We start from the raw sequence: 13,217 nt of genomic DNA, 5'->3' as shown, positions 1-13,217 counted from the left end.
ATAAAGTCAATGCAATCTAGGTATAAACTACATTCTAATTTAATGCTGTATACTACCTTAACAAAACATAGTGTATTACACTACACATACAATAATAAAATAATCCTTCAGTAGAAAATAAGTTTATCCCTTTATTAGCATTTCATTAACTTTACACACTAATTTTGAAGAAAAAGCCCTTAAGATCTAACTTGCTTTGAAAATCCAATATTGCTAAAAAAGCAATAGTCATTCGTATAAATAAATATAAGAATTACCTTATGTAAAAGAGCACAGAATAGGAACTTCAAATGTGTTTAAAATGCTATGGATTGATTAAAAAGATGGCTGAAACCTAAGTCTTTCTACTAAACTTCAGGTGGTGGCAATAAGGCTGCCCCCTCCTTCCTTCTTTACTACAATGGACAAAAATTTTTTGACTTCCCTCCACCTTCCTCAAAGAGCTCAAGCAAATCTATTAAATATCTATTAAGAAAAAAGAAAATTTATTGTCTACACATCAAATGTGGAGCCACATTCAGGATAAGGAAGGAGAGCACATTTTCTTTCATCACAGCTAAATGAATTAAGTATCTCATACTTTGTATGGATTTAGAAGGAATCAGGGCTGTTAGAACAGTTATCAGCAGACTACAGGAGTGTGCTAGCCTTTGAATTTTAATACCCCTAGCTCTGCTTTCATGGACTGTGGCTGAGACAGAGAACTTAATTTCTTTCTCTCCTCTTAAATATTTTCCATTTATTTTGAGCATATGCAGTCATGACAGAGTACTTTTCTCCCTGTATGGAAATGCATGATTAGTACACTTTGATGTTCATCTTAACTTGGGCAAAAGTATATAACACAATATCATTATGATACACACTATAATAAAAAGAGAACAAGCACTTGGACATGGTTTCTAAATGTGTCACAACTACTAATGTAAATTCTCTGCTTAACTGAGTAAAATTTATTTTGATCACCTCTAACAAGTTGGAGTAAAATGAGAGAGTTCATGCCGCAGAATTCTATACAGGGAAACCAAACAGATTATTGAAGATGAACGAAAAAAGTACTATCATAAATCACAACAAAGCACAAGTTGAAAAGCAAAAATTTAACTCCTGAAACACAAACCAGGTAATTTTCTGAGAATGCTTGAAAAATGCTTCAAATAATTCTTCATAAATCTCTGCAGGCAGACATTTGTAATAAATGGGTCTCCTTTAAATTATCTACAGAATTATTTTGCTCCCTTTTTCTTTGGCTTTCTGCTTCCTCTTAACACACACACAATCCTGCATGTGTCAGGCACACTTCTTTAAAATCCACAGCCATCTAAGCCCAGCTATGTATCTTTACCACCAAAGAAACACGTATGCACAACAGAATCTTAAAAAAGCCAGTTGCAGCAATGATGGATTTAAGTTATTAACTGATCAAAAAAAGATGGATGATGGTCTGCTTTTCTTAATCTACATCATCATCTAGATTTATTTAAGGATATGTGGTACACTAACAAACTTAGTTAAGGTTTTGATAAAATCAGTAGAATAATCTGCCCTGTTACATTGAGACTGTATCGATCAATAAAATCACTTGTACTAGGAAAGTACTGTTAAGTACTGACAATCCCAGCCATTAATATTATTTAACACTCTGCTCACAATCTTTAATGAGGACAAAGAACATTTTGTCTTTTTATACTTATCATACCATTGCTGTTAGAATTCCTTACAGTAGCTGTTCAGCCTTGATTACTGCACACTAAATGGAATTAGAGACAGTATACACCGAATAATTTTGGATAATGGAGAGAATTTTCAATGTAATTAATAGATGTGGGTGATTCAAGAGACTTTCCAGCAAAACATGAGTTAAATCTTATTTCACTGAATCCAACTTTTTTTTGCAGCTTCCTAATGATAGACCCTTTCTTCTCAGCATATTCACCTGAATTTAAAATAAAATTCGTTTCCAGAAACAGCAATCAGGAGATAAGCATCTGTTCTGGACTTGCTGTGAATTTTTTTTTCTGTAAACAAGCCAATTTGATCTCAAATTAGTTAGAAACAGATCCGAACAGTGAATGTGTATATAGGACAAAGGGAAGGACAGCCTCTGCAGAAACCTTTGTGGTGCCTGATGAATGATACAAGGAAGTCAAAGTGACTTCTATCCAGCTCCTGCTCTCAGACATGGGAAATGGTTAAACAGAAGCCTAGTGGGAAAAAACCCCACAAGTCAGGCACACACAGAATAAGGTGGAGAAAAAAAAAAACTTAGCCCACATTTTGCACAAAAATTTTATAGCTCAAAATTGAACCTCTGAATTCAGCTTTTAAGTATATAACCAAATACTTGTCATGTGTAAAGCATTTGGTCTGAAAAAGCACTAGCTTTTGCAAGTGGCTTTGCACAGTCACTTCACCTGCATACCTCTTCATTATCTATCTATCTATCTATCTATCTATCTATCTATCTATCTATCTATCTATCTATCTCAATAGATACATATCTCTATAGGTATACGTCAATTATTCAAATATGTCTTCTCAACCACACAATTAACTCATTTTTCTTTTTAGATAGTGTTCATGATACATACAGGGCTCAGTTCTTGAAAACACGGTAATGTTTAAACAAATCTAGTAACAAGGTGAAACACAAACATGTCTCTAATAACTTTAGGGATTATATAAGAGAGGTCATTGCTTCAGACCAAAGATATATGCAGCACTGTATCCTACATCCCAAAATGGCTATAAACGGACACCAAGGAAGAATATAAATGTGCAAGACTAACATATAAGACATTTTTATTCAAAAAGCAAAATCAGCTTAAAACGTTATTTCCAACTACAGGACCTTCTATGCTTGATATAAGCTGTCCTTTCATATACCTTTCCAGTCTTCCAACTGGACTAACTCAAAATCTAGTGCTCACAACACCCTTTGGTGAAGGTACACAGGTAAATGGGAACAATTAAATGCTTGATACAGAATGGATTTTTGAGAATATAAAGGAAGAAAAATTGTAATGAATGGATAAGTGTGATGAATCGAAGTGGACAGAATGGATAAATGTGATGAATGTGAACTGCACAGAAATGAAGTTTAAATAGTTGAATGATCATTGACTAGTTCTAGAATAATTTTGCCATTGCACTTGCATAATTAAATAGTACTTGATTAATTTTTATTGGGTAAAGGTAATAAAATGTCTCATAAAAGTGCATGTATCACACACAGAGATCTCAATAATTCTAAACATCTCCAACAGCACCAGTTCACATCTACAGACATTACATATGTAACATCAAAAACTCTTCCACTTAGAAAGTACTTACAGATTACATCTGACCCTAGAGATCCATATCAGCTTAAGTCACAATCAAGATCTTCCTGTCTTTATATAAAGCCTTAGTTTTTGTTCTGCTTAGGAAAGCTCAAATAATTTTATGTACTATCATGGGACCATTTTTACCTTGACTTCACAAAGAGAAAACAATGAAAAAACATGTACATTACCAAAGATTTCTTTCCCCCAAATAAATTTCTTTTCTTTTCTGATCCTACTCCAGGCAAGAGAGTTCTGAAGCAGGATTTCAGCTGCAGTTACAGAACTATTTGGCTACTGAAAGGCAAATTCTAGCAAACACACTACATGGAGTAGTTGCACACTGGCATCAGGAGTCTAGATGTCTCATCTTAGAGCAGAGATCTCTCCAGTCTTCTTGACAATGGACAAGGTTATAAATGGCTGAGTTTGCATTCCTTCTTGTTAGAACAGCAAGAAGTCAACAGAAATTGAATCAGTTAAGCAGTGAAGAACTAATGAAACTCCCCACGAGGTGATGGAAACTCTTTTTCTTCACAATTTGATAAAAAACCCTGAGAAATCACATTAACACAGCCCTCATTGAAAAGGCACAATGACTGAAGCTCAAGGAAAGCACAATTCTTAAACTCAGTTAAATATGAAATGCTGTATTAGGTCTGAAATGCTCTGCAACAGAGTTTTCAAATTAACAAAAAGAACATTTCAGTATTTTTTCACTGAATCTAAAACTTTTATGAAGTACCATCACAACATTAGATCAACTTAAAAGAAAACAGTACAAAAATTTTGTTCATACTCCGTGGCCAATCAGAAAAGTTTACTTATTTAAACTTTACCACAAGGAATTTTGCATCAATGCTTATTGAAATAATTGAAGAAAATCATAGTGGTGCATGAAGAAATGACACCTTGAGCCAAATTTTCTGTATTGACAGTTTGTCCTCTGGAGTGTAACTAACAATAAAAATAGCTTATTTGTCTGCACTTTTTGAAGTTGCAGTTGAACTGTTCCTCCAAAAGGAGTAAAAAAAATTAATATAATAATGTGGACTTTTTTTCTTTGTATTTCTGATGAGCTTACTCATAAAGTAACTACACATTATTCATTACATTATTACATCTACTGTTTTCCTAACTCCACCCTGCTGGAAACTAAGACAGCTAAGGAGTATAGGATTGGATTTTAATTTCTTAAGAGTAAAATCATAACAGATATGGTTTTACTTATGTTTTTCAGGAAGGATTGGTAGTTTAAATATTTTTAAAGAGAATTGCATTCTGAAGAATACTGAAATAATATAGGTCAAAGTGCTTCTCAGATCTCCAGATTATTTCCTTAAATGGAAAACAATCTCTAGTCCAGTTTCATAAATGCCATAATTAATTTTTAAGATCTGGATTCCTGAAACTTCTGGAATGTTGAAGTTCATCAAGCCTTCATGTCTCACAGCCAAGGAGCACTTTAACCAATCTTATCTCCAGGAATCAGGATGGTTCTCTTTGTAAAAAGTTCAAGAATAAATAAAAAGAAAGTATGTTTCTTGACCTCAGCCAAGAGAGAAATATTAGCTCTACATATTAACTCTGGTTAGAGACATATGTACATAGAGACCCTACATAGATACAGACCACTTCAGAAGGTCTACAACCCTCTGTTTTATATTACAGCCTTGCCAGTCACAAGAAGAATTTCTTCAGGTCACCCAGACCACATGAATGAGTTAGTACTCTGCAACTAATAAACTACAGGCCTCCTTCAAAATCTCTCCCTATACACAAATTATTTCAGTGAAGACTAGCAGCAGCTACCAAGTCTCAGGCTGAAGTGTGGGTGCCACTTCACAGTGAATTCCATTAACGATGCTTGTTATCTTGTTGGACTGATGATATCAGCAAATGATGAGATTTCTTCAGCCCAAGGGGTTAGAAAATATCTATTCCATTGAACTTTAAAAGGCAGACCTGTCAAAGGGCAAGTCCCTGGGGAAGACTGACTGGATGGCAATCACATCCAGTGTCAGGTTACTGGGAAAAGGATATGACCTAACTCCAAATGAGCAGGTGGCTAGATCAAATTCTTCCCCATCACCAATTCACAGAAAATATGCTGTGTAAAAACTGCTTCTCCAGTTCATCCTCCTCCTATCATATCAAATGTATTTGTAACAAATACTAATCTGATCCAAAGCAGCTGCAGCTGCTCTGATAGCCAGTTAGATAAGGTTCCTCCAGTGCCACCTCTGAATGCTCAAAACAAGACCCTAACTACCTGTTCACTTGGTCAATCTACAAAATTACTTACTGAACTCAGACACAGTAAAAACCATGGAAGAAGGAGTTTTCAAGTGGTTAGTGTCTTATTTAAATGCAGATGGAAAACAAATTATATTTCTGTATTGCTCTGTGATAACAGTCAGTCCAAGACTGGACAAGAGATGAAAAACACCCAAACCAAACAAACACCATCCAGAAGCTACAATACTGGTTATCAGCCTGCTCCATCATCTTCCACACTTATCTTCACCTTCTGGTACTTTCAAGCAAATACATTTATCTACACTCACTACTACGAGGAGTCACAGACTTTCAGGGCAGATCCTTCTGTCAGGCCTTCTCAAATGACAGGTGCCTTATACAACCAGCTGCTTAAAATCCTTATCTTCTACCTTTCTTCAACACCAAGCACCTCATGAAGCTCATTAAAAGAAGGTATTTCTAATCATAAATAAATAGTAAGTTCAAATCTTATTGTAGACTAAAACTATCAAGTGAGATTTTTGTCAGCAATAGTGTAACCCAGTCATTTATTTTACAAATTTAAAATCAAAACCAACTGGATTCTTATCTCTGCTCCACTGCAAGCTACAAGCACAGATATACAAGTGAGTAACTATAAAGTTACCTAGTTGATGGCCACCACAAGGTAATAAAAGCTGCTTTAGTGCTCTTCTACTGGCAGTAATAAACATTTTGAGATTTAAAGGACACCAAGGGGAGACCTCATTTTCAATATCCTCAAGAGGGGAAGAGGAGGGGCAGACACTGATCTCTTCTCTGTGGTGACCAGTGTCAGGACCTGATGGAATAGCCTGAAGTTGTGTTAGCAAAGCTCTAGGTTGGATAATAGGAAAAGATCTTCACCCGAACGGTTGTTGGGCACTGGAACAGGCTCCCCAAAGAAGTCGTCACAGCACCAGCCTGACAGAGTTCAGAAGAGTTTGGAAAATGCTCTCAGGCACATGGTGTGACTCTTGGGGTGTCCTTGCAGGGCCAGGAGTTGGGCTCAATGATCCTTGTGGGTCCCTTCCAATTCAGTTTATTCTGTGATTTTCTTATTTAGCAAAGACTAAATCAGCTCAGCTGAAGTCCTTTGTGCTGCATGCACGAAGACATTTACCAAGATAAGCACAGTAGCAATAGCTTATTTCTTCATACTAATTTGCTTGAATGCTTGGGGCCACAATCTGTCATTCACTTATCTTTGCATCTGTTTCCTCATTAATAAATTAAACATAATCCTTCTTTCCTCTTGTCAGTCAGTTGATTGCTCTCAGTATTCACAAGGACTCTGTAAATATTATTACACATGCAGTTGAATTACTAAGCATATTAGTGCTTCTAGTAAATTGTTCCACCATACAGAAAACAAAAGCTGCACATTCCAGCCAACTTATAAAATATGGAAGTCTTACTTAAAAATAGTGTAAGATAAATCATTCTTTCAAAATTCTATGAAAATTGGTATATTACAACAAGAAAAAGCCCTGACCCAACCTTTCAAAAACAAAAGTAAAATAAGCAGGCTTATGACAATTAACTGGCAGTGGCTACTGATACATTAAAAAAATTACTCCTTGTAGTTCACAATTTAATAATACTTCATTAATTTGTAATTTTGCTATTTTACAGGAAGATATAATGAAATGTTTCTGAGCTCCTGTCCATCCACTCTAAGGAACAAACAACCTCTGCTGAAAGGATTTAAAAGGATGGTTTCACCACGAAAAGGTCACAAAGAAGTAACAAGGTCCTGGCAACTGCAGCACCTTCTGTCTTAGACAGGGGAGTGTCTTGCTTTCTTTACTACTTAGTAGATTCTACTACTCTCATTTCATGCCAGTATTTTTATCTGCATTTAATTATAGACAACTACTTAATTAAAAAATGTCTTAAGAACCCAACACACTTAGACCATGTCAGGTACAGGTCTGTATTTGACAGCCACCTGCACGACATGCTAAAACAAATTAATTGAACATAACATCTATGCAATAGTTCAATGGTTCTGGCTGGTTTTATACAAAACAATTAATGACTGGCATGACTTCATAAAAGTTTTTTTCCTGCACAAACGTCTGGCTACAAGCACAACCACAGACTAGTGACAGTAGCAGCCAAACAGCTCCTACAGATTAACTGTCAGTAGTACCATCTGAAAACGTGTTTGCACCATTTTATATACATGGTGTTAAATAAAAAACTGATCGTGTCTTCTGAAATTGTATTATTTTTTACACTGTCCTTTGGTAAATTTTTGTCACTATTAAAAAAGTCTCATAACTGAAGTGCCTTACTATGAACTTTTCATTGCCTAGGACCAGGCTTTAGCTATCTTAAAAGCTAAAATTTCACTGATGATTAATTCTTCTTTTTATTAGTGGAAACAGAAATTAATAATTTTAACAAAAATATTAACAACTTTTCTGCTTGTTTAAATTATTTTGCACATTAGTATGGATATAACTAAGTGGCTTGTCATGTTTCAAACAGACGATGCCCAGCAGTTCCTTCCAACCTAAACCATTGCATGTTCCTATGACAGTCAACAGCAATAGAACAGAGGAGTTAATTAAATGTGCAAGACTGCAAAAGAACAAGAGTTGACTAACTCTCCCAGTAGGGGGAGATGTTCTTTTACAGTTTATCAGCAATTAAAAAGCGATAACCAAACTACCTCTCTGTCTTTTTAACAAAATCAATCAGGACAAATTGGTATATGTGCCTTGGTAGTGATTATGTCCAAAAGAAAGTTGCATGGACATCAGAAAAAAACAAAAATTCACTGCAAATTGCTGATGTGAGTAAAAATAGAAGACTGTTATTCTTGTCTTCCTCCCAAAACAATTGTTTTGACACATTATTCTATGATCCCCTTCAGTAAAAGAGCACTTGCATTAGTGCAGCTGAAAGTGCAGTGAACTGGGAACATGTTTAGAGTAACACCTTCATCTCGCTTTGCCACCAGAGAAACAGCTGTGAACTTATACCACGGGGCATTTTTTAAAGCAATAATGGTGACAATAGAAACTCCATTTATTAAAAATGAATGGGATTTATTCCTGATATATTTATATGTCTATACAACCACATCATTGCTGAAGACTCCTCCTACTGTCTTTATCAAAATCATGACCCATTTAGGTAGAACTTAAGACTTAAAATGCAAATGTCTAAACCAGTTGAGATTAATATGAGATGACAGGTGCCTATTTCAGCTAGAAGAACAATTCAAATACAGGCATTTATAGCAGAGTGATATTAATTTGATGAGCTGATGCTTCCCTAGTCTGTATAAATAGAGGTAAGCTAAATAAAGCCTCCTTATACTTTCTCTGCAACACTTTTGATTGGTATAGTCAGAACAACTTTGGAAAGAATAACAGTATTTCCCTATTTTAGGCAGAGGAAAATAAAGGTTCACCAAAGTCTATGTGCAGTCTTTGGAAAAATCAGGAAAAAAACCCGCAAAACAGTCTGGTTTTCTAGCTGGTAGTCCTGCCAAGTGAACAGAAATCACTGCTGATGCTAAGTATCCAGATCACTTCCCACCTCTAAAATTGCCTATCAGTAAAACACCACACTTCACACTTTCTAATGCTCTGGAAACAGATGCTGCTTTTACTTTCAGCAGGCTGCAAGGAGACACACCTGCAAGTACAACTCCAAGCCTTGTCGTCGCTGCTCCAGGACCTTGGGGACCCAGTTTCTCACGTGCTTTGAAGGGATCTCTGGTGTTCTTATGAACTTCTTGAGCTGCAAGGAAATAAAAAAAAAAATAAAAAAAAATGGATAGAAACAAAGTATAATAATCTCTCTTTAAAATAAACTAATTTATGTTAGTAATGTAAAAACCCTATCCATTAAGGACAACAGCATGGAAATGAAGTTACTTACAACCATCTCCCTGAAATAATAAGAGATGCCATACCTACAGAGTGCAGTTAAAAATCTTCACATCCAGTTGCCCTGGACAGTAAAGAGGAATCCTACTAACAATTTTTTGTGACTAATGGCCTGAAAATAATATGGCAACTACTACATGAGGATACTTGAAACTGGAGTTTCTCATTAGTCTACCTGGGTGTTGGGGGTTAGGTTTGTTCCTTCTTTCTCTAAAGAATTCCCCCCCCCCCCCCCCCCCCCCCCCGTAAGTTACCAAGGAGACCAAGTGTTGGATACTTGAGAGTACTTAACCGAAACAAAGAGGTGGACAAAGTTGGAAGGGAGAGATAACGCAGGTAAAAGACAGAGCTTGAGGCAGATGCGGGCTCTTCTTTTTCCGGCGTTCAGGAAGAGAGAGAACGGCTGGTGCTGGCTGGAAGAGTTTCACTGTGGCCAAAGGGATCCAGTCCTGGGAAATTTACTATCACCGGTTCGGCCTGAATCCTCAGTTTTCTCTGCCACCCGCAGGAGCTGGGCTGGTTCTGCCTCGCCTTCGGCTTCTTCGGCGCTGCTGCTCTTGCTACAGTGTGACCCTGCACCCCCTGCGCTGCCGGGACATCCTGCCCCTGCCTGCCGGGACACCCTGCCATCCCAGCTACCAGCCCGGGACTTTTCCACTGTTTCAGCTTGGTGCTCTGAGGATCCTGCAGGGATACCGAAACCAAACTGCCCTGGGTTTCGTGAAACAAAGCCCTCAAGGTTCTTGGTACTGTTTTCGTTTGTTATTAATGCTGTAGTTGTTTGGTGGGTTTTTTTGTGTTTGTTTGCTTTGTAATACATACTAGTAAAGAACTGCTATTCCTATTTCCCAAATCTTTGCCTAAGAGCCTCTGATTGTAAATTTATAACTGAAAAAGAAAAAAAGGTGTGGAGGGGGGGGGTTTACACTCTCCATTCCAAAGGAAACTCCAGGGGTTTTTTTGTTGGTTTTTTTTTTTGTTTTTGTTTTTTGTTTTGTTTTGTTTTGTTTTGTTTTTGTTTTTTTTTTGGTTTTTTTTTTTTATTACCTGGCAGATACCTGTCTTCCCAAACCAAGACACTGGGACAATACCTCACAACATCACCATGACATAACCAGAAATAACCTTGCTAAGTGCAGTGAACACACCATGATGGCTTCTAACTCCAGATTTAGGCAATTATGAACAGGTGTGAAAAGTACAGAGAGGAGTGCTAACCTTTTCTCTAGAGAGCTGCCAATCAAAAGAGCAAAATATCCATGCTCTCCAAGTGTACCAACAAACTGAAAGTCTGTGTTTAATATCTTACACAGAGAAACAGCAAGATTCTTACTGATTATATTTCAGAGAGCTCCATAACTATTCTTCTAAAGATTCCCACAGGAAAGCTAATACATGTATCTACACAGATCTATATATAATGCGTATCTATATAGATCTATGCACATGCACACACATATATTTATGCATATGCATACATAAGATTGTATATAGATAGACAAAAACATGTAACCTGACAACACTAAAAATCCTCTTTCTGGAGCAACATGTTTTTTCAAAACCAAAAAATATTAATGTTTTCTTCAAAACTACAGAGCAAAAAATAGTAATTGAAACAAACTCCATTGCATTTTAATAGAAAGTGGCATTCTTTCTGTTGGATATTGCCTCTGAATAAATCCGAAGCAAAGAATGCATGGAAAGAAACTCAAAATTGACTTTGACATGCATACCCATGGGAGACTGAGAATTTACATTTCATCTTTGAACTTGCTGAGATATCACTATAGGAAAAAGCAGTGGCAACATATCAACCTCTCTGCAATCACAAGTATCGAAGCTGCAGCTGAGAAACCTCCATTGCTCTGGAAACATTTTGCAACTTCCTTATTTCTTAACAGTGCTGAATTACAATTAAACATGAAGTGAGAAAAACAACACTCCAAAATAAAACTCCAAACCCAGCTACGTTTACTGACTGATCTTAAAAACAGAATACAACCCCCCGTTTTTCCCTCTAAATTGATTTGGGTTGTTGAAGAAACTACGGTCACTGCTGTTGCGAACTATGACAGCACCTGCAGGTGTGCAACAAATGAGAAGAATGCTCCAGATGTGTGCAGACAAATCTGAAACTATACAAGCATCCACCAAGACCTAGCTGCTTACAAGATAAATACTCTGTGGCTGGTAACTCAAGTGATGATTAACAATCCTTTTGTGATCTGTGGCCCTGTTACATATAAAACATCCCAAATCCAACTACTTAATGTGCTGGCATAGGCACTGGTTGTAAGTATAAAGGCAACATTATACAGCTATACAAAACATATATAATAAAACCCTATTTTCTTATGCTTATAATAATCCAGTCATATATATTGCTACAAATAATTACAACAATATTAAGGAATATTAAGCAAAACCAGATATGCATTGGCTGTATTGCTTCAGACTTGCCCCTACACAAAACAAAGCATATTTATCTGAGGACTATTATTGCTCACAGTCCTGTCTTTAACACTGACCTGACGCCTATTGACATACTGTAGTCTCTATTTCCTGAAAGACGGCTCACATTATCAGGAGTTATTGTCCAACTGTGAAAAGACGGTATGATCTAGAGTATACACGAGTTATTCCAAAATTATAGACAACTTCTGAAACAAGATGTTTTAAACTTCAACAAAATTTGCAAAAATTTCACCGCAGTAGTTTTAACACTGTGACCTTCTAGCATTATCGTACTTTAAAAGAACTATCAATATTTAATAACGTATAGGAAAAGAAGTGTAGAAAGATATATGGGAACAAATATGAACAAATGGTCATATTTTAAACTATGTTATACACCTAGAAATAATTTAAATCTTGCTAAAAAACTTTCCACATGAGTAACACTTTTGTTCAGACTTACAGATAATACTATGTAATGTGAATGGTGCATAGCCTGACAGGCAAGGTTTGCTGCTCATAATTAGGGCAAAGCATAATGGCCTATGCAAACTATTTCATAGAAGCCAACTTCTGTGGGTGATTTCTGTCAAAAGAATACTTTGTACTCCTGGTGTAACATGGCAGTCTTGAAAATACTTTAAACCTATTTCGCTACAGCCAGATTGCATAGGAATCTTTGCACCGAGGATTCACTCTTTTATACAACTGGAATCTATGAAAGATTGAACCCATGACAGAGGGAAGTCCAGACATGTTCTTGGAAACAGCTTTGTTTAAAAAATAAAATTAATCAAAACATTAATTTGCTTTCTGATGAATGAGTAATGTCTTCTATGAGCATCAGAGTCCTCCTTCCTCTGCACAATGCCAGTGAGGCATGCTGTTCTCCAGCAAAAGGCACAATCTCCTCATCAGCCTCTACACCCGTTTTCTACCACAGGTGTTCTCTACAGCAGCTTTGTTTCCCCTATGCACTATAGACATCTCCAACACTAAGGGCACCTTGAATATGCGGCAAGTCTAAAGAAACCTTTCCAACTGCCATGTACTCAAAGCAATTTAGAATGAAACGTACATTTTAAACTAAAGGGGAAGAGAGGAACAAAAGATAAATACTGTATTGGCATGCTGATAGCAAACTGGTGCAAATGCTTTCTCTAGGATTTATGTGACACTGAAAGCACTAAGGTTCAGAGCACGAGCTGTTCAACAATATTAACCAATATTTTACAACTTCAAAAAGTAAGACTTA

At 36.5% G+C, this 13,217-nt stretch overlaps 1 protein-coding gene across 1 annotated transcript in view; it reads right to left on the bottom strand.

The window, feature by feature from the left end:
* SNX24 (sorting nexin 24) overlaps positions 1-13,217 on the bottom strand; it is an 89,515-nt gene that overhangs the window by 27,689 nt on the left and 48,609 nt on the right. The window contains exon 3 of the mRNA XM_066181383.1: positions 9,255-9,359. Coding sequence (XP_066037480.1) covers positions 9,255-9,359 — 105 coding nt within the window. The remainder of the gene's footprint in view (positions 1-9,254; positions 9,360-13,217) is intronic.

This window comes from Chamaea fasciata, unplaced genomic scaffold, assembly GCF_029207755.1.
Source record: "Chamaea fasciata isolate MVZ Bird 193981 ecotype frontalis unplaced genomic scaffold, bChaFas1.0.hap1 SCAF_4, whole genome shotgun sequence".
In the NCBI taxonomy this organism is placed as follows: Eukaryota; Metazoa; Chordata; class Aves; order Passeriformes; family Sylviidae; genus Chamaea; species Chamaea fasciata.
Note: the sequence above shows the minus strand (reverse complement) of the source record. Positions and strands in the feature narration are given on the sequence as shown.